Source organism: Glossina fuscipes, unplaced genomic scaffold, assembly GCF_014805625.2.
Source record: "Glossina fuscipes isolate IAEA_lab_2018 unplaced genomic scaffold, Yale_Gfus_2 109, whole genome shotgun sequence".
Taxonomy (NCBI): Eukaryota; Metazoa; Arthropoda; class Insecta; order Diptera; family Glossinidae; genus Glossina; species Glossina fuscipes.
This window is the reverse complement of record NW_023998452.1, coordinates 791,153-816,666: the sequence shown is the minus strand read 5'-3', so window position 1 is coordinate 816,666 and position 25,514 is coordinate 791,153. Positions and strand designations below refer to the sequence as shown.

Sequence of the window (25,514 nt, the reverse complement as noted above, 5' to 3'; positions counted from 1 at the left end):
GTCAAGTTTTATACTATTTCCAAATAAACATTCATCGTAAATATAGTATATATTAGGGTTAAACCGCATTGAAATTTCAAGCTGCGAACAACAACTCGGCTTACGCGACACATATCTACTTGGCCGTCCCGCAGATCAAAATCAGGTTGAACGATCAGTGTATGATGAGAGACTATACATTTTCTCGAATTTGTTTCATACAAAATTTTTTTATTGGGCAACGATGTTTTCAACATATTAATGAGCACTATTTCATCTTCATTTTAAAACGCAGTAATCGTAATTAGCCGCCTATCCAGTAAATTATCGAAAGCGGGGCCGTATTGCATTTCATCGACAATCGAATTAGCAATTTTGCTTACTGCTCGGTTCGATGCAAATTGTTGTCGAAAAACCAAAATCCTGCAAGTATAGCTGTTCAAGAAGCGGACAGTTTGTTAAAATTCCTTAATTGGGTAGCTCTGCCTAGGCTCAAGTTATACGTGTAACATTTTGAATTACTTCACCTATCCTTTGTCTATCAGTTAACTCGTTCGTTCGTGTCTCCCAACATCAGTCAATCCTTTCGTTTGACCGTTTGTCCATCCTGTTGACCTGTGACTACTAATCTCCTAGTTCATCCATCAGTCCATTTGACCGTTCGTCTGCATGCTCACCGTTTGGGTTTGTAACTTGCCCAGCCGAAAACATGAACCTATCACTTTTATAAAGTAACAGCTCACAAGGACTAAAAAGAGAAGATTAGTGGATAGTAATGTCAAACATTCATACACTACTTAACTTGCTGGAATTTTCCCGTGGTTTTTCTGATTTAATGGTTGATACTATTCACGGACGCACTGGCTTAAGTTTACACTCAAGTTTTGCTTGTAAGGAGTACGTCATTGATTGAGGATGCTTAGCTAATCATGAATTTCTTTGAACGTCAAAGCTACTATAAAATGATGGATTTGGGATACCGGGGAACTAAGCTATTCGTCATTTCTACCAAACTTAACTGGTCACTGAATCACTCTCATTATTTCTTCAACTTTCCTGCTCTATTGGGCCAAGAAATCCTCAAATTGATGCCTTGCGGAGTTTTGCTCTTTCCCTTCAGATGTCCCAAGTAGATGTTCGATCATTTATCTTCAAGTAAGCAGCAAATCTCGCAATCTCTCACAATAGGTGTAACCTGATCGGTTGAGGTAAACAGTGGGTAAACTAGATAGAAATGGATCTCAGTTGAAGACTAGTTACTTGTCCGCCTCATAGTCATTGTCAATCGATTGCAGGTATGGAACGGCTGACTTCCTACGAGATCTAGTTTCTGTCTGCTTCGCACGTTTGAATCTAGTCAGCAAGCTAAGTGAACTCTAAGCCTGAATTGCGAATAAATTACTTTAAGGTGGTGAACGAAAACAAGGGACGATTTTGATCCTTACAACAGTAAAAATGGTTTCGAACGTTGATTTTTTCCGAAGCAAACCGCAAATACGATCGCGATCTGCCTTTCAACTCCCGATAACCAAAAAAGGTTTTGCGGTTAATGATTTTATGATTCTGTTTCAAGCGAATGTAATGTGACTTCTTAAGTTCACAACGAGAAAGGCGATAAATTGGATCAAGGATAATATTTTTTCTTAAATTAGGACATATGCGGTTTTTCCGCGAGATGATGTTAATGCCTATGTATCGGGCAGAGCTCAACTAATTGTCTTAAACGGACATGTGCTTAAAAGGGTCCATTTTCTGTAAAGATAGTTCACTAACTCTTTGTTCGGGTAAGAAGTTATATTGATTTGAAAATGGATGAAATTTCTGAAGAAATATGACTCTACGTGATGCAAAAATATGCTGAAAAAGTTTGTGAAGCGTACAAAGAGAACGCTCTTCGTTCTGGTCGAAAAAGTCGATGAAATTTTGTAACTGATGCAGCAATACCGGGACGTAAGATGTCAAGAATAGGGGAGCCACGAAACATCAACCACACTTGCAGTTTGAAAAGAGCGGGCTACAAAATGGGACGGAAAATTGCAGAGGCGTTTTATATCACTCAGTAATTTAAATGAAGTTCATTAGTTGACATTAGCCTAAGCATTCACCAGATCTATGCCAATTGTCTAAAAGTAAAAATAATCTCGGTTTGCCACAGATTTTTTCTTCAACAATTAACCAAAACGAAGAAATAAATAAATATATACCTTTTTCAACTCTACTTAAAGTAGTGTGAGTTAAAATTTCTTCCTCAAGCCAAGCAAGTATGCCTTGTTGCCTAATGTGAAGAATTTTTCATAAATTCTACTCAATCGAAACTGTTGCGTGTGTCTGGCTCGAATTTTACTTTCGGTAAATCAATGCAGCTTATTTTTTAAGTCCTTTTTTTTCTTATTATTTTATTTACTTATTTTATTTTTTTTTAAACTAACAATTTTCTTGTCGACGGAATTCAAACATAAATGTTTCATATCGTATATATCTCACCTTCACAACACGTAAGCAAGTCCTTGCTTCGCGGCCATGCCATAGCCACGCAGCCTGATTATAAATACTCGGCATAAGATTGCAATGTTCATGCTTAAGTACATTTAATATTAAATGTAAATATATTTTCGTACTGAGAAAACAAAATCAACAACAACAACAACAACAAATAATATGCTCTCTGGTGATAATAAATTCTTTTGCCAACAAATACACATACCACACTCGTGCACAATACTAGTCAACGATTTAAATGTGTTTGTGTAAGTAAAGAGAATACATGCAAATGTAAACAAATATAATATAAATTTTTGGAAAATTTATAAGCACTGCCGTCTAGACGTTTAAGGCATCGTTAGGGTTCATGGTTAATACTAGCACTGATTTCTACATGCATGAATTTACATACATATATATATATATATACATGCATAAATACTTATATTTAGTGTTTTGTTAGTATAATAATCCCACAGAAAACATCTGCGCTGACAATAGTTGAGTTTTCTGTTATTTATTTTTGGTGTATTTTTTTTTTTTTTTTTTTTTTTTGTATTCAATTTCTGTAACTGTGTGCAGTTATTTTGTGAACATTTACATGAATACGTCTGAATGTGTGAAAAGCTTGGTTAGTGCATTGGTTGCTCTGTGCGAATATGGTGGATATGTCACGTACTAAGGATTGCATGTCGGTTGATTTTAATTGCTTAAGAAATATATAAATAGTCAATATTGTAATAGTTTTAACAATTGATAGCGACATCTGGTATGGAAGTGACGATGATGGCGAAATCAAAAAAAGAAAAAAACAATAAACCAAAAACTATTTTTAAATCCATTTCAATTATTCATGTAGTGTAAGTTTTTTAGACCCCCTTGCGATAAAAAGAGTCAATTCATTTGATTATCGGGTTCATCGCACAAGTTTCCTAAAAAATATTTATTCTTGGTTAAGGTCGTATATCGGTCCAATATCGTGAAATTCATAAGATCATCTCAAGAAAATGGAGCTTTCCAGGATGTTTACCCATTTGCCGGTACCCGCGGAATTAAATATGATTGAAATCATAACATTCACACGATGTAATCATAACATCTATGACTTACCGCTGGCACTAGTGACGTTTTGCCGATGCTTAGTTTTGTCGATTTGCCACAGTCGCAAAAATGAAGATAGAAAGATGAAAATTCTTAAAAATATTCCTTGGTCAATTAAGAATCCAACGCTAGAAAAGTTATTGTGATCTGCCCAAAACACGCCCACCATTAATAAAAATCTAATACAACCTCGAAAAATAGCGGCAATTTTTTCATATTTTCGTCTATGATTTTCCATACTGTGAAGAAATTTTGAAAGACCTGCCTGTCACCTGCCACCTGCATATTGCAGCCAAAAATAGTCTCGGTCGGTTTATTAATTAGCCTTTATAAGACGCAGGGACAAGCTTCAAAAATCCCACAAAAATTATATAAATTTTTGGCCTGTTTTAAATTTGGAATCCACCTAAGCATGTCCGCCTGTTCGCCTGTCCATATGCCCACCTTCCTAACTATGTAGTATTTGTGGTAAATGTTTTCCCATTAGCGAATATGAAGAAATCGCTTAAAAATATGCAAAACAATTTCAAAATGACCCAAGCTATTCGAAGAGCACGCCTACAAAGCCTATGCGATAGAAACTTGTTCTCGAGAGTGGGCTTCGCCCGCTTCACATTGTAGCGCATAAAAATTCAGTTATTTCACTTTGTGTGTTTTAGGGTAATGGCGAAGGGTATAAAAGATTCGATCGCAACCGAATATAATTTTCTTGCTTCGTAATCCTATAATCTTAATCGATCAAGGGATGCCTATACCAAATCTGAGCTTTCCGTAGCAAGCCGAAATGAATAGGGGATCAAAAAGATCCCTTTTGGTAAAAATAGATATGTGCCATCGGCATCTCGAAAACTAGATTAGGTAAGGAAAAAGTGATTACAAGTATTTAAATAAAAGTTACCAAAAATTTCGGAGGCTTACATGATTTATGACCGCTTTTTTTTAGAACTGAAAATTAAAAACGATCAAAGTGACGTAATTGGTAGTAAAGTGTTGAGAATTTCCCTTGTAATATTGGCTCGGGAATTCTGGTTGTATCTTGGAACTAATCTGATTTTATTTCATTTACATAAATCGTTTAGTACTTTCAGGGACTAGGCATACAAGATTAGACTGTACTGTACCACTTATGTAAATATAAAACCGGAATTTTTATATAAAAAATACACATGAGTATTGTTTATCGCGTTGCGATATACATTGATATTGTAACTGGCCTCTCGGTTCATATTTCACGGTTTCATATTTACAAAGTTGGTATCCATTAGCATAGTCTCTTTTAAAAAATATAGGAATACTATAACGCTTTTGCAACATATCACTGCCTTGTTTTTTTATAAACATTATCTTTTTGGCGAGATCATCCTTTTGATAGTTGCAAACGGATAATAGTCACTGCTCGCGAAACCTGCAGGTTATCGTTGATGAAGAAACAGGTTAAAGCATTATTCCATACAAATTCGCAGCCATTGACTTTTCACCGAGCATTAGTGTCAATACGCGGTGTATACCCGGTGTCGATTTCAGAAGCAATCTTTTTTTTAGAATAGACAATAGAGAATATTTTTCAACATTTTTTTTTATGTTTTTGGTGTAACCATACTTTTATTTTCGATGGCGGGTGGCATTGTCGATGTCCGTATGACGTCAGAAATCAGTAAACTAACAAATTGTTGTTTTTGATGGAGAGAGCGGCCATAACACTTTTCAAACAAACTGTGAGCTTGAACGATGTGAAAAAGAAGTGTCTAGTGAAGGTAGATAGATAAAGAAAGAAGCACCGCCTGAACTATTGCAATTCGTAAACAAATGACGTGAGATGATATTTTGACAGATTTTTAGTTAGAGAGCATACTAATATGCCAGCTACAAGTGTTGCTGTCTTTCTCTAAATGTCCCCAAAGAAACACAATCAGTTCCCAAAATTGAAGGCGAAGATTCTGCCGTATCATTATGAGCTAAGTCGTAGCCAAGCAGAGGCCATATAAAAGACGTTTGAAAAGCACAAGTATTGGAAGTACCATAAAAGTCTTTTTTCGACAAGTAAAGCAGAATGGACTGTTGCTTGGATATTTACGTTCTGCATATGAATCGATTGGAAGGACTTTTTTGATCAATGAAACTGAAGCTTAGCAAGAGAATGTCACATCCACCTACATTTAGGCAAATATTTAACTTGAGAAAAACATATTCAAAAGTCCTAGTAACAAAAGCATAATCTGCCTGATATGGTCATTTGTTTTTCAGAAATTACACTCAGAAAACATAAAAGTGCTCTCAAGCAGATTTCTTTTGATATAACGGCTGTGGTGCAGTAGAGGCAAATTCAAAGAACTCAACCAAAGGCACCCTTATATTCTGCAATTTTTTTTATTTCTAAGGACTTCTTCGTAAATAGCTAAAGCTCAGTAACTGTCTTAGGGGTGAGTTGAAAGACTTTTTAAATATAGCGTTTAAACAAATATTTTGGCAGCTGAGCCGAGAGGCTTACGCAACTAAAGCACAGCAAAAAAAACGGAACAGTTTGTTGAAGCCACAAAAGAATTTAAACTCTAAACTCTAAACTAAATGATTTAAGATAAAAGGGAAGCTTGTCTAAAATCTTGTCAGTCCATTATTACAACACAACTAAATACGCTGGACGTTAAAATGGAAATTGAAGATAACCCGAGGGCTTCTGCCCTGGAAATGGAAAAAAGATTTGTCTAACAGTCTTAAACAGATATATTTTAAGAGCTAACGTGAAGGTAGCACAATACAATGCCCAATGAACGCATGACATTCACCTAAGAAAAGAGAAAGAACTAAGAAAGAGGAAAACAAAGAGATAATATATTAAAGGTCCTCTATGGTTCGGATTAGCACTTCTTATAGTTAAGCTGATGTTGCGCAGGCAAAATAGTGTCAACCGAATTACTGGCAGCGTAATGCAGTACAAAATGCGAACCTGCTCTTGAGAGGATTTATTTATTTATTTATTGACGCATATTTAACCTCCAAGCCAGGCCTATTATAATACATTACAATGTCTACCATACAAAAATACAAAATTTTCTTAAACAATCTAAAGGAGAATAGAAGAAAATTGAAGGCAAAGAGAACAAAACAAAAAATTTAAGTAGAAACAGAAACGAAGAAGGTAACTAGAGGAAAATGAAAGGAAATGACACATACCACAATCACACCGTCATTCCAGTACTAATTAACTAGCTAATCTCCTTATGAGCGGTGAGGATCAAAAGCCTATGTTTGTAAGTGAGATAAGAGCGCTTAAATTATCGCAACTCCCTAGACAAGGAATGATAGGCGCTTACCTGAAAAGATTTGGCCAAAGAGCACATAACTCACCGCATCAACCGAACCTACATGGCGGAGAGCACCACCTTTAACGGCTCAGACTGGACGGCACAGACATAAACTGTAGACGATGCGAGAGGTAGGATTCTATCAATCAAATTCACGCATGTTTATGTATCAAAAGTACATCCGACATCCTATTGCCTTGCATACGCTTATCACTTACTGCACGTCGTATTAAATCTGTACTAGTCAGCTGCAGCGTGTAGTGTCATCTTGCGAATATTCCAAAACCCGAATTTTACTTTCTTCATTTAAATGTTCTTCTAAATAAAAATATCCGAAAACTGAAATTTTTCCTTCATACACTTGCCAATGAAAAAAATCATCAATATTTTTAAAATCCCCTACCGTACTAAATCCCTTACTTCATTGGATTTAAAATCCCCTAGTTTACTAAGTGAAGATACAACGATTTTTTTTTTAATATAAATTTGGTCCAGGTACACAGCATGGGACAGTGTTCCTTTAAGCTGACCTTGTCAACAGAGAGTGGTGTCGTCAATTTTGTCGTATTTCAATTGCCTTTTCTATCATCCAAAAAAATTGCCAAAATCCTTCTTTTAAACATCCTTTTTAAAAACGGCCTACCGTTAAATGCTCTACATCACTTTACGTAATACTATAATAAAAGTTCATGTAATGACATTTCAAAATGAAATGTTATATGGGACGTGGTCAAAAAAAAAAACTTACGATCCGAGCTAATTTCAATAGCGCTTGTCTTTGGGGCAAAATATGGCGATGTGTTAAGCTTTGAAAACAAGGTGGACAGACGGACAAATAAGCTTTGATTGATTCGTATAATAAAAAGTGGGCCTGTCTTAAGCCCTTCTCTGTGTTGCACACATTCGCTTAAACTTAATGTATTCTTGTACCATAAGCGATAATAATCACCGCCGCTTATACAAATATAGGAAAACCCGTTTCGCTGTCTCTAACCGATGAATAACAACAATATGGATCAATATTAACATTGCAACTTAAATCTATAAAGTATTACATAATATATGCATAAGAAAAAAAAAAGCCACCAAGAGGATGCAACAAAAGAATTTAAGGCTCGCTGTAGTTTTATATCTAATATTTTCTGTCCAAGCCAAGCCATAAGCTTGTGAATGGATTTCTAGATTCTAAATTTTAAGTAAATTTAAATTTCGATTAGGTTCCGCAATAAGAAGGTATTAGCTAAACTTCAAAAGTGCTCAAGGGAGGTGTTAGCGCCCTTTTAGGCCTATTTTCTTAAATATCAATCAGAACATCCTTCATGCGGTTGATTAGTAAGCGCGAGAGAGCCAAAAACCATATACTTTCAAACGAATACTTTTTATACATAAAGCTAATCAAAGCATTTCTTCAAATTGTATTTACAAAAATGTGTTAATATTCAGTTTCTCTTAACAACGAAATGTTTGAAATTTTCTGTTCTGGTCACTTGTCATATTTCTTTATTTATATATATAAATATATATATATATATGTATATACATACATCTTTTTTATTAATTTCATGCTTTGATTAACTTATTTTACCGTTTATTTTGTGTTTTTTTTTTTTCAATTATTACCCCACTAACTACACTTTTGATTAACTTTTGCATGTCGCCGCAGGATAACAAACGCAGAGAAGAGAAGGAAAACAAATTACGTTTTTTCCTTATTGTTGACCATTTACGGCCAACGAAAACAAATAAAACCTTATATAACTGCTATAATTAAAAACAAAGGAAGAATTCTATTTAATACAAAAAAAAAAAAAAAAAAAAAACCCTGAAAAAATATGTGTGTACACGTCAAAACGAATCTTAGAAGCCTAACAACACATTTTTCTTGGTTTATACATACATATCTTTTATACTTTTAAATTTTTTCCTGAATTATGCTAATATTTTGCTATTTCGACTGTTTTAGTACCGGGACCACGACCCGTTGCCAATTCGATTTGTGTGAGATAACAGTTTGTGCATACCCAAGTTCTCAATACTGAATTTTCATATTAAGATGGTTAAGAAAAATACAGTGAACAAACGGACTTACGGACTGACAGACAGACAGAATATTTGCATTGCCATACCAAGCAGATACATGCTACATAGTGTCACAAATGCAATGACTAAGTGATTATATTTAAATACTCGATTAGTTTTATATATAAAAATTTTAAAAACATTTTCCAAGAATAAGAAAACTTTTCCCCATAAATAAAATTCGCAATACTGTGAAATTAAACAACAAATCGCGAACGTAATTGCTGTGAAAATGCAATTAAGACTTCAGTGACATGAAAATGGTCAATCGAATGTGCGGGAACACGGTGGCGATGCGGAACTTTTAAAAGCCTTAAAATATGTTCAACTATGTGTATAGTTATCATAAAGTTTGGAAATAAATCAAAAGCTTGATATCAAAGATAAATAAAATACTTTTACTCGAAATGAAGGCAAGTTTTTAGTATTTTGTCTCAGTTAGCGAAGCTTTCTTCGAATTGAAGAGAAAAAAAAACTGATTTGCTATAAACTCCCCCAGAAGTTGACAGGATACGGATTTGCTTTAAGAGCGTTGCATACTCTGCTCATGATGGGTTAACAAATTTTTACTTTTTATATTAATCCACCTATGTAAGACGTGGTTATATCCATTTTACTAACACGTCTGCAACGTCTGGAGGACAGCTTCAGCGAGCCTATAAAGTACATATATTCTTGATCAATATCGATATAAGTTTGTCCGTCTGTCAGTATGTAGAAAGTTTTCTTTATTTCTCTGATTTCATAAACGAGGACATCGGCTTCAAGGGTAAAAAACACATGAAGTTAGTTTAAGGACAGGCGCATAGTACAATATAAAGGCAGAAGACCTCTTCTTGTTTTAAAACAAGAAAACATTAGTTTTTTTGCTCATCGTTTATAAAGTGGAACAGATGGCTTGGGAACTATTAACGTTTTTTCTATAGCAAGTATAAAAAATGGATCAATTTGACCAGACCCGTCCAATATTATAGAGTACGAAAATTTTATCTCTTGCTTTTTTTTTCTATTTTTTTAATTCTTTCCACTTTTTTTATGGATACAGAAGATTCTGCCACTACGGAATACAATTTTTATACCCACCACTGTAAGATGGTGGCACACGCATTTTGTTTTGTTTTTTTCTTAATATATATAACACTCAAAAAGAAGGTTCGGAGACCCTATAAAGTATATGTATCCTTGATCAGCATGAAAAACTAAGTCGATTTAGATATGTCTGTCCGTCTGTCCGCCTGTGTGGTGTGTGTTGATGGCACTCTCCTCGTCGTAAAAATGAAGATATCAACTTGAAATTTGGTAGATAAAATGAAGCTTTCTGCACACAGGTTGGTATTGAAAATGAGTCAGAACAGAAGCTCCAGTAGCGCGTAAACCGAACGCAACTGAGTTTTTTCTAACAAAAATTATTGAATTTTTCATTGTTATTCGAAAACATTTGCTTTATGAAACACTTTACTCTCTAGGTCCAGAAATGGAAATATTCGGCTATGCGCAAACAAAGTTACGAGTAATTAAATTTAATTTTTTTCACTTCTTTGAGGTTTAATGCCTATTTATCTATCATAAGGCGAACAACACCGAATGTTTAAAGCTATTTTGTAGAGTAATGATAAATCATATAATATCGAAAGGGCAACTTAACCATTGTGAAAGATTATGAAGTCCACGGCAACCATTCACGTTGACGACGAAATATAAGGTTCTTCGCAACTGCCATTTAAGACTTACATTTAAGCTGGGAGTAATCTGACACAGCTGAACCGAACCATTATTTATTGAAGGAAGGGCGGCTGCAAGATGCTCAAATTTTTCTGCACGACAATATTCGGTGTTTTATCGCAAAATTCATCCAAGAATGATAAACATGTTCATTGTAGTTGTCGGACATTCCTTCCTCTAACGTGCCTGCTTTGAGCACAAACTTATTCTATTGGTTATCTAAGTAGCATTTTTATTCCTACAACGAATTCCTACGCACGATGAGATGTATGTTTACGGAGACGTAGCTTTAAAAGCCCAGTTTCATCTTCAGCTCTGAGTTCATATTCTATCTCTTCTCATTTCGGTGAAAAAAATGTTTATTTAAAATCTGTTGCCCCAAGACTGCCTTGTTGCGTTCAAAGTAATCCCCGCTCAGATACTATACATACATATCTATTTTTATGTTTATTCCAATACTCGAAACAGTTGTTGTGTTCGGTTCCCGGAATGGTCTTTAAAGCTTTCTCTGCAATTTCCGTGCTCAACAAAGTCAAAAAAAAAAACCGGAAAAAACCTTTTTGGCTCGTACAAGACCAATTGCAGTTGAAACACCAATGACGCTTATAACGTGAATTTTACTACGGATATCTGTCGCAGTGCTGTAACTTTAGAAGAAAAATATTTCTGTGTAATATAACTTGAATATTGGTCTTACTTTTTGAACGCAGTGTTACATCTGATAATCAACTCTTGCTTATGACAATAAGCGCGAACGCCTTTGTTTTGTGGACGCTTCAAGCAGTAAAAGCATGAAATTTCATTTCACGTAGAGCTCTTTGAAAGTTGGAGAAGCGTAAAGCCCAATGTTTAAATGCACAATCTACATTTGCATTTACGCTTAAGGCTTCAAAACCTTAGCGTGGTTTTACTGAATGTTGGCACATAATATACTTTATATGATCTCACAGAGGGCATCTACAAATATATTTGTACATTTCAACCAATAGAGTAATTTAACGGTAAATTCTTTTATATTTTTTATGCGTCGCGTGAAGTCTAAATTAAATAATGGTTGACGTAAAATTAAATTAACTTTAAATTCATTGTGTCGCGTTAAATGAAAGCACACGAGAATAATTAAAAGAATGTAAAAAATTTTTATGACTATTTGACATCCAAAGGATTGCAATGTATAAACATTAACGTGTATATTGCTTATATACATATATGCATGCGTTTATGTGTCGTCTTTCCTGACGTTTCGAGCTATGATGAAATTTCGCTGACAACTGACGGCTTAAGGATATTTATGATATGCATGTATGCATGTATGCATGTTTACGTATTTTACGTTACGTACACATTCGCATACATAATATGGTTTTTGTATATCCTTCCAACTCATTTATATAATTAAACGTGAGACACATCATTAAAAACTTCCAACGTATAAACACAAACATCATAAAACAACTCTATTCTATTTTCGCGCAAGTGACAGCCATTCTTCGACTATTCTTCGCCTTGTTCTTATTTCTCCTTTTCTTCTCGTCTACCAGTGCAGTCAGTCAGTAATTTTCCCGATTTCTGACTTTAGTCAGCTCTTTCATTACTGCATTTAAATCGTAAATAAAAATTTGTAATAAAAAATACACTACTATACGCGTTATGTATGCTGTTGTGTTCGTTCATTTTTAATATCACAAGGATGTACATATATACATATAGTTGAGATTTTTAAGACTAAGCGAAAAATTTCATAATTTCTTGTGATTATTTCATGTTTGTCGCCTTTAATTTTCAAGACATTTTTCATTTTTTTCTTTTTTTTTCGCAAAATGCGCCAGTGATGTTGTAAGGAAAATAATTACTCAACGCGACCATAATTTTCCGTTTAAGAAATTTTTATTATTTCCCATATCCTATATGAGATAAAGTATTGTAGAGGTTTTACAAAGAAATGCTGTATAGCAAAAATTAAATGATACTCAAGTCTGTTTAAATGCTTTCTTTTCTGGAATGTAAAAATCTTTTACACTTGCTTCAGTTTCTGGCTTGGTCTGGTAATGTCTGTCCATTCGTCTTTTTGTTGGTTGATATTCCCAAAGTCGCAAAAGTTGCGTAGAGATTTGAATGCGAATCCTTGATATGTCTCCATACGAATGCTTACAAATATATAATCAACCAGGCGTTAGTGTTTTCAGTAAGGTGATTGTCCGCTGAGAAAATTGTATATTATTTCTCGGCCTGATCTTTTCTAATTTTGCTTTTTTCTATAGGCTTTTATTTAACTCGCTTTTATGTCAGCATGGAAGTTTCCAATTGATATTTTGCGTAATTTCCTATGCCTGGTCATTCACTATCTCTGCACATCCTTTTCATTCCAAAAAGTACACTCAATTTTTCTCTATACCTAATTCAATTCCGTACAGCGAACGGCTGAAGCCCTGTCCATCGCTACTGTCGCAACTATTAAATAGGTGTTCGCTTGCTCAAATCTTAGCGATGCTTGATCTTAGGTATAGTGCTCAGTCGGTGAAGGCATAACACTTAGCAATTGAGCATACGTCCACTCGAATGCAGCCTCTTTCTCCTTACTCGCTTCTTTCTGACAATCACTTTTTTGCAAATTTTCCTTTCTTGCATCGTTCGATGGGACTTTCTCTTTAAGCAAATTTTAAATTACACAGTATTCCAACTGACAATTATATTTTTTTATATGCAGAAGACGATCTTGTCTTCTAAATTTGTGAAATTCCCGCGACTACGTCTGCATGAATAATACTTACTTTTCCCGACAGCGTTTTCCTCTTTCGCTTCATTGAATTTTGAATTAACTGCGAAATGTTAAAAACGTATTACGTATCATACTCTTTGCTCACCATAAGTCGATCGAAACGTTTCTTACTCTGGCCCAGGAAGGTTTCTTTCCTGTCTCTTATCTCTCCGTCTGAAATGTTTATGGTGCTCAAAAATGCATAAGGAAAGTTCCAAAAGCGTTTCTGAATCTTAAGCAAATAAATCAAGAGATATAGTATCGAAGTGAAATAAATGAATGAATAAAGGATTGAAAATTTAATAACAAAATGTGAAAACATTGAAAGGTGGAATGGTGTAAGGACTTAAAAAAATATATATTTACAAAATTATGAATGCTCTATCAACTCAAGGATGGAGTGTCCTCAGCGATTGTCCAGAGATCCTTACGGAAAATTTATCTTCGTGGACGACACAACCACAGAAAAAGCGATGTATCAAATGTTCTCATCCTGATGGATGTTCAATCAACTTAGATACTCACTTGGCTCGGGAATTTGACTGACTAAACACTAATCCAAACAGATTACCTTTCAGTGCAACATTACCCAAGGCAAACCCTTAACTTACCTGACTTCTTTGTCCTTCATCCGGACTATCTTTAATAACAAAGTTTATATTCAAATTTAAGAGGTGTTAAGTCTCTATTAATAATCTAAACCCATTCATATTTTACTACCATAACTTGTATATTATTCAAGATGTTTAGCTTCATAAGTGACGTTAGCTACTTTCTTGCTTCTGATCGCCATTGCCGATCGACCTTTCGATACCATTCGAAGTCACCTTTTTCGAATGAGAGCATACCTGCCATACCGTTATTATGGCATCATTTAATTTTACATATATACTTAAAATACTTGGAAATACGTACTACAAACCTTGATCTAAAGTGGAGGATAGATAGATGTTGACTGAACCTCCAGTGTAACATAATATATATGGAGGAAATGAAAAACTGCGAAATTGGAATAAATATTAGGATCGAGCATAAAAACTTATATTAATCTTTGTCTTAAAATTAAAGCATAAAAACTTAAAAATCACTTATATTAATTTTTGTTTTAAAAAATCGTATATCAAAAATATTTCAGACTCCTCTACGCAGCGCGAAAAGTGTCAACATTCAATTTCGTAAATTTTTTTTTTTATAAAGAAAGCGTAATAATTTTAATGATTGTCACATATAACTGAAAGCACCTGTCTTTTTTACACTAAGCCAATTATGGGAAGCAATATTAAAACGTAAACAACTCATATGCACCTGACATATGTTTCATGTACACGTGTGTGCGTGCATCAGAGTGTTAAAATTCTAAAATCCATAAATTATAAAAGCTTTTTAATTAACAATGTATTACATAGAAGACGAGAAGAACGCGAAAAATATTATGCCGCTTTCGTTATCACGGAATGAAATTCAATAAAACAGCAACAGCAGGAAGAATGTAACTGAACAAGAAGAAAAATATTTCATATAGTTTATAACGAATTTTTCGAAACATACACTAAATATAATAAGCACATACAATAATTTGCTGCCAAATCAACTTAAACCATAAAAAGCCATGCGTATGCACGTATATGCGAGCATAAAACGATCCCGATAAAGGGCTCATGAATGATTTTACGGTCTTCTAAGTTTATGTGTGTGTAACGTAGTCTTGCAAGTTTCTCGATTAATCTAAATTTAAGACCTCACGCACCATTTTTCTTCTACCTACAATCCTTCTTGACCGTAACAGCTTCAAACGGCATAAGAGGATATGCGAAGAATGGCTGTTCACATAAGAAATTTATTTGATTCTGTTCTGAAGGGATTTACTAAACACTAGAAACTTCTCAAAGCAAAGTTAAGATAACTAAAGAAAATGAATATGACATGATTGCGGAAGGTTTGGGTCCATCTATTACACGACCTCCTTCTGGACATTCGGTCCCCAAAATAATAACACAGTTTTTCAATGGCTCATTATTTCAAACCAAAGTGGCGTAGCAAATAATTCTCGATTTGGGTTAGATGTTTATAGAGTTCACATACCTAAGCTAAGAAACGGCAGTCAATTCTCTTAAACTTTCCCGACCTCAGATCAAAATCCCATCCGATAATCTTGGAATAAATTTATTCTTATTGTCAGATGTTTGTTGATAGTTGACTATGTTTTAGCTCCTTTTAAGGAAAAGAAAAACTAGAGCTAAGCCCTTGCCCAAGTTAAAGTATGAGAACCATAGGGAACGATTTGAGGGACGTAGTCGTGAAATTTTTCGGACTCAACTTGACGCTAATAGCGAAAAATTCGGGCAAATTACATCTAAACTTTTTCCAGCTCAAAGGGAAAATCCTATCATTCCTCATCAGGTACGAGATAAATTTCTAATTATCAAATGTTTATTAGTAATGATGGAAAGTCTGAGCTAAAGTTTATTAAACAAAAAAAACATCATTGTGGAGTAAATCTCTAATTATCAGGTGCTAGTAGCAACAGATATTTTTAGAAGGTAACGATAGTGAAATGCAAATCAAATTGAAAACTCTATGCATATCATAGAGCTTCAGGACTATATTTCGATTTACCAAATTCTTCTTAACAGTAATAGCGAACTCATATATATATATACATATATGTTTTATAGGGTTCCTCCGATGCTGAATGCTGTGCCATGTAAATTTATAGTAGAATTAATATACCCCCCATAGTGGGTAAAGCAAATACTAAATATATACCAAGAAGAGGTAAAATATGTTATAGCCATGTGTAAGGATGGCTGTATAAGAGGGGGAGGTGTTAAAATTAGCACACGAATGCACACGTTCGCACACATGAACAACTCTTGCGAATAAGCATAAATAATCATTTTGCTATACGTTAGATGGCTTAGGTTACTGTTGTTTTTGTCGTTGCTGCTATTGTTGTTGTTGTTGATTTTATATGTTTTGTTGTCATCGTTTGTAAATAACGATATTATGGAAAATCATAAGCAAATAGTGCAAAAATGATATGTATACAAATATGCGTACACATACAACGCACTACAGTGTGGCACTGCTCACCGTTAAATACCGTACACCATCATACGGATACCCATACCACGTCTTTTCAAAAGGGATTATATGGAAAGTGGTTGAAAAAGTGGACCGACCCAAGTCATTTTCTAAAGCGGTCGCCGTTGGACCAAAAGCATAAAGCAAAATCTTCTATCTTCAGGTTGAATATAAGTAAACAAGACGAACAGACGGACATAGCTTAAATCGATTCTGAAAGTGATCCCCAAACGAACTTAAAGTGCTTTTTTACAACAAGCTGCGTAGGGTGTAAAGAACATACTTTCACAGGTAACCAAAGCCCAGGCACCGTACTATCGTTTCCGAAACACTGACACAAATATCAACATAAATACTAAGCTTAGTAGTTGCGAGTGCAACGGCTCTGATTGGCGTATAAAAGTTTGGTAGAGGAACAGAGGAAAAATGTTGTTTTTAGCTGCATTTTTGCTTTTCTTCTTTTTTGTACCTTAGTGCTCAAAAAAAACAAATTTTTATTTTCTGGTTTTATGTTTGTTTTTCGGTTTTGTTTATGCTCCCTTTAGCAAGGAGAGTGTTTTCAGCCTGATATCACGGAAATGTCGGTTATGTAAAGTGCAACCATATCATATATTATACGGCACCATGTGTATGTACATAGAATATTTCGCAGGTAATAGTAGTAGTATGGCATAAAAACACAAATCTGCAGGCGCTTAAAACTTGTTAATGAAACAACCAAAATTTCTTCGTGTGTTTATGTTGAGTGCGAATGATTGCCTTCCAGTGTTCTATTGGGCGTATATGTTTGTGATAATTAACCCATTTAAGATCAATTAAGAAAGCATTGTAGTGGAAGAATATGAAGATGTTCTTATTATTCATTCGTCCGCGAGAGATTTTGATAAAAATATTTTTTTATTTCTCATATTTCGAACTGACAAACTGACAAAGAAAAAGATTGTAAGTCACTCGTAAATGCCTGCAGCATCGACAGCAGAAGTAGAATTTAACGGAATTGTTTCACACGTAACTAAGTGCCGAGTAACAGAGGCCGTCAGCTTTTAACTACACATTTGAATATCAATCATTCCGCTTCTGTTCTAAATTGAGCAACAAAAGAAAAAAGAAAAAGCAAAACTTTTATCCTATCGGAATAGTATGGCAACACGAACACCTTTATCGCTTCTGTATTTCGAATTGTCAGGTACTTCCGTCCAGCATCGCTTTAAAAAATGACTTTAAATTTTGTAATATTCTGCTCGACTGTGCGTATTGTTGCATACAAAATACTTTACAAGAATTACTCGTATAATGTGAAAAAAAAAGAAAAAATAAATAAAAAACTATACAATTACACACGGGATGGCAGTGAGAGGCAGTCATGTAGGCAAGTGAGTGATGGAAACCCTTAAATCTAGTTTTGATGCCATCTCGTATCAGGCATGCTAGCCGCATACGAGCTTGTTGCATGCCATACGTACGCTACTGTATGCACTCACTGACGGTATGCGTATATGATGTGAAAGCAAAATTTACAAAATGCTACGTATTGAATTCATATACATTTGTGTGTGTGTGTGTGTGTGTGCTTATTTGGATGTGTGCACGTGTGTGTATGTTCATGTTTGTTGTTAAATATTACATTACAAGGATTCGCGTGGATATACGGAAACGCAGAAAAACCTATAACGTGCACTTATACGACTTTTAAAGAGAAATTAAATGCGCGTTTTAAAACGTACGACAACACTTTTAATATTCTCCCTTAACTCTTGCACGTCGTGTTTGTGTTGCGTGTCATATTAACTTACAAAGAAAAAAAAAAATTGTTTTAAAAAAATATATTTTAAAAGAAATAAAAAATCTTTTTTCAATTTATATCAATTTCACACGTACATGTACACTGCGGCTACAGGGATTACACTTGGATGCTGCATGGCAATGATTAGTTTTATTAAAGTTTTCGTCTATATTAGAGAAACTTCGCAATTTGTTCTAAGCTTGCAGATTATGTTTTTCATTAAAGAAGCAAAGCAATGAAAACATTATTTATTCGCTCTTCTGTCCTCATGTTATGTAATTGGAATTTCAATCAGGCGTCTTGCGAAGCGAGAAAGAATATTAGAAGACTTAAAATGTAGAGTAAGCAAAAAGCGTCCTCATCATGGACGAATAAGAGCGAATTGTGCCAACGATGTCTCGCTTTCCTTATTTCTCTTTCTCTCTTTGCTTCCTTTTATCTTCCAATTTTATATCGGAGCCATAAATAAGATGAATATAGAGATGGAAATGAACGTAAAGACTAGTAGTAGGAATCAGCAGAAGATAAAAATATCAGATAAAAATACTGTAGTGGGATGCGATCCATCATTAAATACTCTGCACCAACTTACATTTATCTATGTAACGACTTTTCAAAATAAGGAAGGAAAATTGCTCCGATCCGAAACATTTTCCACACAGGCCGTACTTAGTGTGTCTCAATAATTGCGACCTTCAGGTTGGACGGTAGAAAACAAGATACATTCAGAACAACCGATCGGTATAATAAAAAACGTATCCCCTTCTGGGCGTTGAATATATTCTAACAAATATAATACACACTTGTTCCACAAGTGGTGTAAGATATAAAAATGGAGATAGAGGTGAAATTATTATAGCGGCAGGGATAGATTGAGAAGTAGAAATGAATCGGGAGATACGGATCGGATTGGATTGAGATATGAAGGGAGGGATAAATGTAGGAACAGGGATACGGATACATCTAGACACGGAGTTACAGTTGGGCGTAATGATAGTTATAGTAGAAGGACTAGGGTAGGGGAAGAGATCGGGATTCTCACACAGAGAGACAGAGAGACAAGATTGCACTTATGACCCTGCGTACGAAGAAGCAAAAATTGATTCTATTTGCCAGGACATGTTTGAAATGCAAAGATATACGGATAGATATGATCTATATAATGACGATAGATATATCACTTTATTATCTTAAGGAAATTCCTCTTTATTATCCTAATAATAGTTTTCATTCAACGAAATGTTTTAAGAAGAAGGCTTTCTACTCTCCTATCCTCCATTGTAAAGCTCTACTATTGAACACATATGATGGTTTATTGGGGCTCAACTTCCACCTGTAAAATGTTATAACCGGGCAACGGACACTCGTTCTTCTTGGCTGTTCTATCAATGTAAGCCAATGTAAGTTGAAGCTTTTGAGAAACAGAAGATTTTAATGTCGTTTGTTTAATCTGGTTACCGAAGAAGATTTGTCTTCCATTGTATATAAGATTTTTTTTTTTTTCCCTTAAATTTTTAGGCTTCTATTAAATTCATTTTTTTTTTAATTTTAAAGGGAAGTTTGGCCTGAAAATGATGTGTTTGGAGCGATGTCTGCTGCCCCTGAAGATGAATTACTACTGATGCGTGAGATATTTATGCATAATATAAGTACAGGTATGTGAAAATTAATTTCTTTTAAAAAAGTTCATTAACTTATTTATTAAACCATTATAAAATGTTCACTTTTTAATTAGTTCGATAATTAATTTAATTCAAAAAATAATGTTTTAATGCCTTACTCTCACGCTAAGATACATTGGGTTAGCTTACCTTGCAAAGCAAAAGAGACGGAAAGAGAGAAGTGCCGACAAACACATCTAAGATATTATCAGTGGTTCAGGAGATTTTTTTTGTAAGGCGACTAAACGTCCCCTTCCTCATAAATGATGAATTTCTTCTTCAACCTGTATTTCGGTTTTTTTGGCATGACCTTCCACTCCACCCAGAAAACTGACTCTTCAACATCGAGAAGTGAAAACAAGAAACCATCGAAAATGGAAGGAAGGAACCGAAAAGTCCACAAAAAGCAAAAGAGAGAAACTTTCTAAACAGTAAGAGCGGCGGACGATTATGTAAGCTATTTATTGATGACTGTGGGTAGTCTTCTGGAGTATGGGTTGGCTAGTTTTTAGGGTTAGTACGAAGAGATTTGCTCTTTTATGACTATGTAAGGAATACCTGCATGTTTCCCCCTTGAAAATACCGACGATATGTAGGTTTTAGTTACTCTAAGATGGCATTTACTTTGCATATAGAATCATACGTCATTGAAACTAAAACGTTTGTGGATTTTGTCAGGGGGTGGTCCAACGAATTGGGTGACGACATCCTTAAAAGAAGCTGGATACCAGTATTGGAGTGTGTTTGTCCGATTCAATCTCCTAACTGTAACTGTATTGACTCAAAAACGATATCTCGTTTCTGTTTTGTGAGGTTTGAGATGAGAGCCATTTGGCAAACTTTCCTTTTTACAAAAGCCTCCTACTATCAATTGATCTAACGATCCTTAAGAAACACAAACCTTCTCAGTATATAAATAGATGCGCCAGAAGTACTATTAAACACAGTGCCGCATTGACTTTAACTTGTTTAATACCCTTCGGCAACTCGAAAAAAAATTTTAATGGTGATTACTATCTTCCAGATTATAACGATTCGTGAGATATTCAATATTTTAATATTTTAACATTGGTTCGTAGACATACACCGACGACTTGTGTGAGATTAAGTCATGTTTTAAAATAATGTAATATCCCATATTCTTAATATATCGCGCTATATCTCGAAATTAAGTTCCGCATAGTAATCATATTACGTCTACATTTAGGAGAAATATAAGTTCATGTACCATACTATTTTCGTCTCTTTTTCATCTCTTTCCTTTTCTTTTCCTCTAGTTCATCGATAGACAATTCCTATGATTAAATTAATCTGGTATGTGTTCGTCTTGTGATTGCCCACTAGGCACGAAAGAAAGCAATGTGTGTACTCTTAATGGTTCCTTTCATTTTTCATCAATTTTGATATTCTCGTATCATATATAAACTGAACCTACCTGCCCAATCAAAATGAGGAACGATTTTCGTTCTCTCAGTATTAAAAAGTATAATTGAGCTACGCGCTGCGCCTTACAGCGGAATGGTTCGTACCACCTCGTTTTAGTGTGAAAATCCACTCAAAGAATGCAGTAGATCCTTGTTAACACCTCGAACATGTCGTCCACGATCTTCTTTGCAAAGACCTGTCAATTTCCTATAATTATTTTGAAGGCGTGCATGCATTTGTGCCGCTTTAAACATCTGATATTTTATTACAAGATTGATGAGAAATCTGTCTTTAGAGAAATTAATTCTATTGTGACCGAATGTTGAGGTTCCACATAAAAGCCTACTTTAATATGCTGCTGATATCGATTATTGCTTATCCGCGTATTTATTGTAAATGTATCTACTTGTGGTTAAGTAACGCCGGTCGCTTCTCGTGTTGCTGATGGTGCCTGAGGTTGCGTATTTATTAAATTAATTCGAAACAATTGATTGGCAATTCAATCAAATTCTGCATCGCATTGCAATATGCATAAATATAGGTATGCGGATGCATATATTTCATAAATAATAATGCATGTAATGTATAATGTAATGTATAATGTGCACATTATGCTCACAAACACATTTGCATATATTTGACATTATGCGTAAATTATTAATATTGTAATTTTGCTTACACTTGATTAAGTGAAAATTTTATTGAAATTCTATTATTATTTACACTGTTTATTAAGCAAAGGGCAAACGCATTAAACAAAAAAAAGAAAGTGCGGGAAGTGTGTTACACTAACTCATAGGCATTGCATATGGTTGTATTACTACACAGGCGTGTGCAAACATAACCGTTTTGCAAAACTTTCGTCTTTCAACTTTATAAAGTAATAAATAAAATTTAAAAAAAAAAAAAAAAATGCTTTAAAAACATAGAAAATATAATCAATCTCCCTCCAATCAATTAATTGTTTGTTTTTTATTATCTATTTACTATTTATATTTAGATAATCAATTTGGGCTGTAAAAGAACAAACATCATTTTTCCTTTTTGCTTTCTCTAATTATCCTATAGATAGATATACGAATTAAATGTACCATACTAAAGAAAGATAGAAAGAACTCCGAAAGGCAACTATAGGATATCATAGCTATATATGGATGCTTCACTTGCCAATTCGATTAACTCCATTTTTGGAATTTTATTAAATTTCAATATCGAAGCACTTCATTAGCTCCCAACTGTATGTATTCAAAACAAGTTTCTCTAATAAATGTCAAAATGGTTTTTTTTTATAATATTTTATCATCTTTCTCAACTTCTTGTTTTATGGAGTTAATCGATTTGGCAAGTGAAGCATCCATATATGTGTAAAGTACGTATGAGAAAGGTTATGAAATGTATTGCCTTCCCCTGTAACCGGCACATTTTATCGGCCCTTTATTTAAAATGCACAGGTGTCGGAATGCTTTGACCCTATTCTAAGCTTCAGATGTAGAAATTGGGCGTTAAGCCTTATTAAAGTTGTTACAAACAACCCGGAAATGTCTAAATAGCTCATAATTGAGTCTACACTTATTAAGTTTAACTAAATGACATTGTCGAGCTATGTGGCGGGGCATATTATTGTCAATTGTACGGCTTGTTTATTCGTCTGTTGACCCGATCACACTTGAAGATAATCCCTAAAACAAATCTGCGCTTTTCTAGTCAGGGAAATCAATTAGTCTCAGTTTATGTTTTCATATGCGCATGGGATCCCAGCCCCCAGATTGCATAGCGTAAACAATAAAAACTGTTTTTGAGAGCATTGATAATTGCAACAAAAGTAAAGTACTTAGCTGATCAGGACGATTGCTTCACTGGTCTCAGACTAACGTATTATACATTTATTCATTTCTTTCCACTGTTGTTATTAGTGACAATCGATTTATTGTCGACCGAAACCCTTAAATAACTTTTCTGAATATTTCTGACGGATTTTATATGAAGACTTGTTCATAATATTTCTGTTCTGAATTGAATAACGGAGCAAAGGAAACAAGTGTTTTAACAGTTGAAAGCTCGCAAGTAAAAGTTAAGGTTTCATCCATATTTCGGTCTTGGTTGCTGATACCGCGGCAATGAATGCTACTATTGCTTTCTTTCTTTCCTTTGCACTGTAGCAATGGAGTTACTTTTGACTCTTCCCGATGTCCTTCATATCAATTCGCAAGCTATATAATTTAATTGAATAGATCTTATTCATTTGAATATTAATAGAATGGAGTTGCAATTTATTAAAGAAAATTAAAAGAAGGAGAAATAAAGAAAAGGAATTTTTTGCCATAAGAACATGTTGATAGGAAACTTCGTAACCTCTAGCAGCTGATCCTCTTCTCCGTACTTTCGATTTCTTCATCCGACTGTTTTATTTTTTGCAATTCCTAAAAAAGTTGAAACATGATATGAAGATCTATACATGGAACAATATACACCCATTTTCCTGCATACATGTGTTGTTCTGTTCGATATTTGAATGTGATTTCCATAACCCTTGCTCATTTTCAAAACAACGGAAGCGTATTCCGTCATTATTACTCTACCTTTTCTTTATTCATATTTTATGACCGTACTGACCATTTAAGCGACTCCATGCATTTTACACATAGCCTCACGTATATTTGCATCGATGGTAAAAAAAAAATATCAAACGAATTAAAAAAAAAAAAAAAAAAAAAACATTGAAATGAATTCATCAAAGTGTGATATGATGCGCAATTTAAAGCTTGTTTATCTTCAAAAAAAAAATAAAAAAATAATAATAATAATAATAGAAATAAAAATTGATGCGCACAGAGAGACAATAGCTAGCCGCAGCCTTTTGATTATATACAAGTCTAGTGAAGTGCATTTATGTTTTTTATTACTGTTGGTGACGGAAAATATTGTTGATGCTGCGGCTTTAACGATTTTAATAATAGAATGGTAGAAGCACTTAACCTATTTGATGAAAAACACTTTGTTTATACGTAAGAGGTTCGGTGAGTGCGTCAACGTTAAAAGAAAAAACAAAAAAGTATTGAGCTTTGAAATTTAAATTTACATCAATTAAAAGAGTAAAACAATCACGTCTTCTATGCTGGTTTGAAATAATAACCGGGAAGTTGGACTGAGAGAGAGACAGATAGAAGGAGAGAGAGGGTTGTAAACGGACTGGAAAAGAGATATTTGATAGGAATACGGTAGAGAAAGGCGTAAAAAAGTTGAAGGTTTAAATTCAATTAATCCAAATTTTTTTGTGGCCGTAAGCCTATAATTTGTTGGACTCCGTAAGAAAACGTACGTTTTTTTTGTAATATTTAATTTTATCCATCGACGTAGTTCCCAGCACGAAAGTGCTGCAATCAGTTGAAAACTTCTCTAAAATCCCGAACGATTTCTCAAAATCTTTAAAATAAGCCTCAGATTTCACGACAACGTCATCCAAATTTTTTTTCCTTGGAACGTCCTTTTGAGATTTGCTGGCGGTCACATCTGAAGCATAAGAGTGTGATGAGTCTGGAAGTGCTTTTTTCCCACTGCGGGTAAACACGCTACTCGTTTGCAATACAGGTTTCTCATGTCCAAATTTTCATGCAAGATAAAGGGTACTCTCCTCTTTGATATTTTTAGGATATCAGCTGCCTGCTCCAAATTAACTTCTCGATTAGTTGCAGAATGTTTTTTAAATCTTCTGTTGTAACCCAACATTTTTGGATAATGACTGCATCTAGGGTCAAAGGCGTGAACGGGATCTCCTTTAAAATCCGTAAAATATCGGGAAATTGATATGTTGCGAGAGGAAAGTGTTACTACAACGCTTTCAAATCGATTCGGATTTTGAATGGTATGGAAAAGCAATGTCCTCCTATCAATATTCGAAACACGGGTTTTTCGGTTACATTGAACAAAACAAATATAGTTTAACTAAACGCAAATTTCGACAGGCGTTGAGCGAGAGTTGTCTTTTGTCAAAAATATTAGGTTTGTTAGGGACGATATCTATGTGCGAGTCGGTTTCTAAATTAATATTTTAAAATTTTGTTTGGCTTCCTTCGTTAGCCCTCAAGTGTAAGGAGAAAAGCGCTTATTAAATAATAGTAAAGGTGAAGATGTTTTCGATC

At 34.4% G+C, this 25,514-nt stretch overlaps 1 protein-coding gene across 1 annotated transcript in view; it reads left to right on the top strand.

Moving 5' to 3' along the window:
* The window catches only part of LOC119638707 (protein timeless homolog), a 244,359-nt gene that overhangs the window by 72,648 nt on the left and 146,197 nt on the right, over positions 1 to 25,514 (top strand). Inside the window, exon 9 of the mRNA XM_038035651.1 lies at positions 19,844 to 19,944. Within this exon, the coding sequence (XP_037891579.1) occupies positions 19,844 to 19,944 (101 nt within the window). The remainder of the gene's footprint in view (positions 1 to 19,843; positions 19,945 to 25,514) is intronic.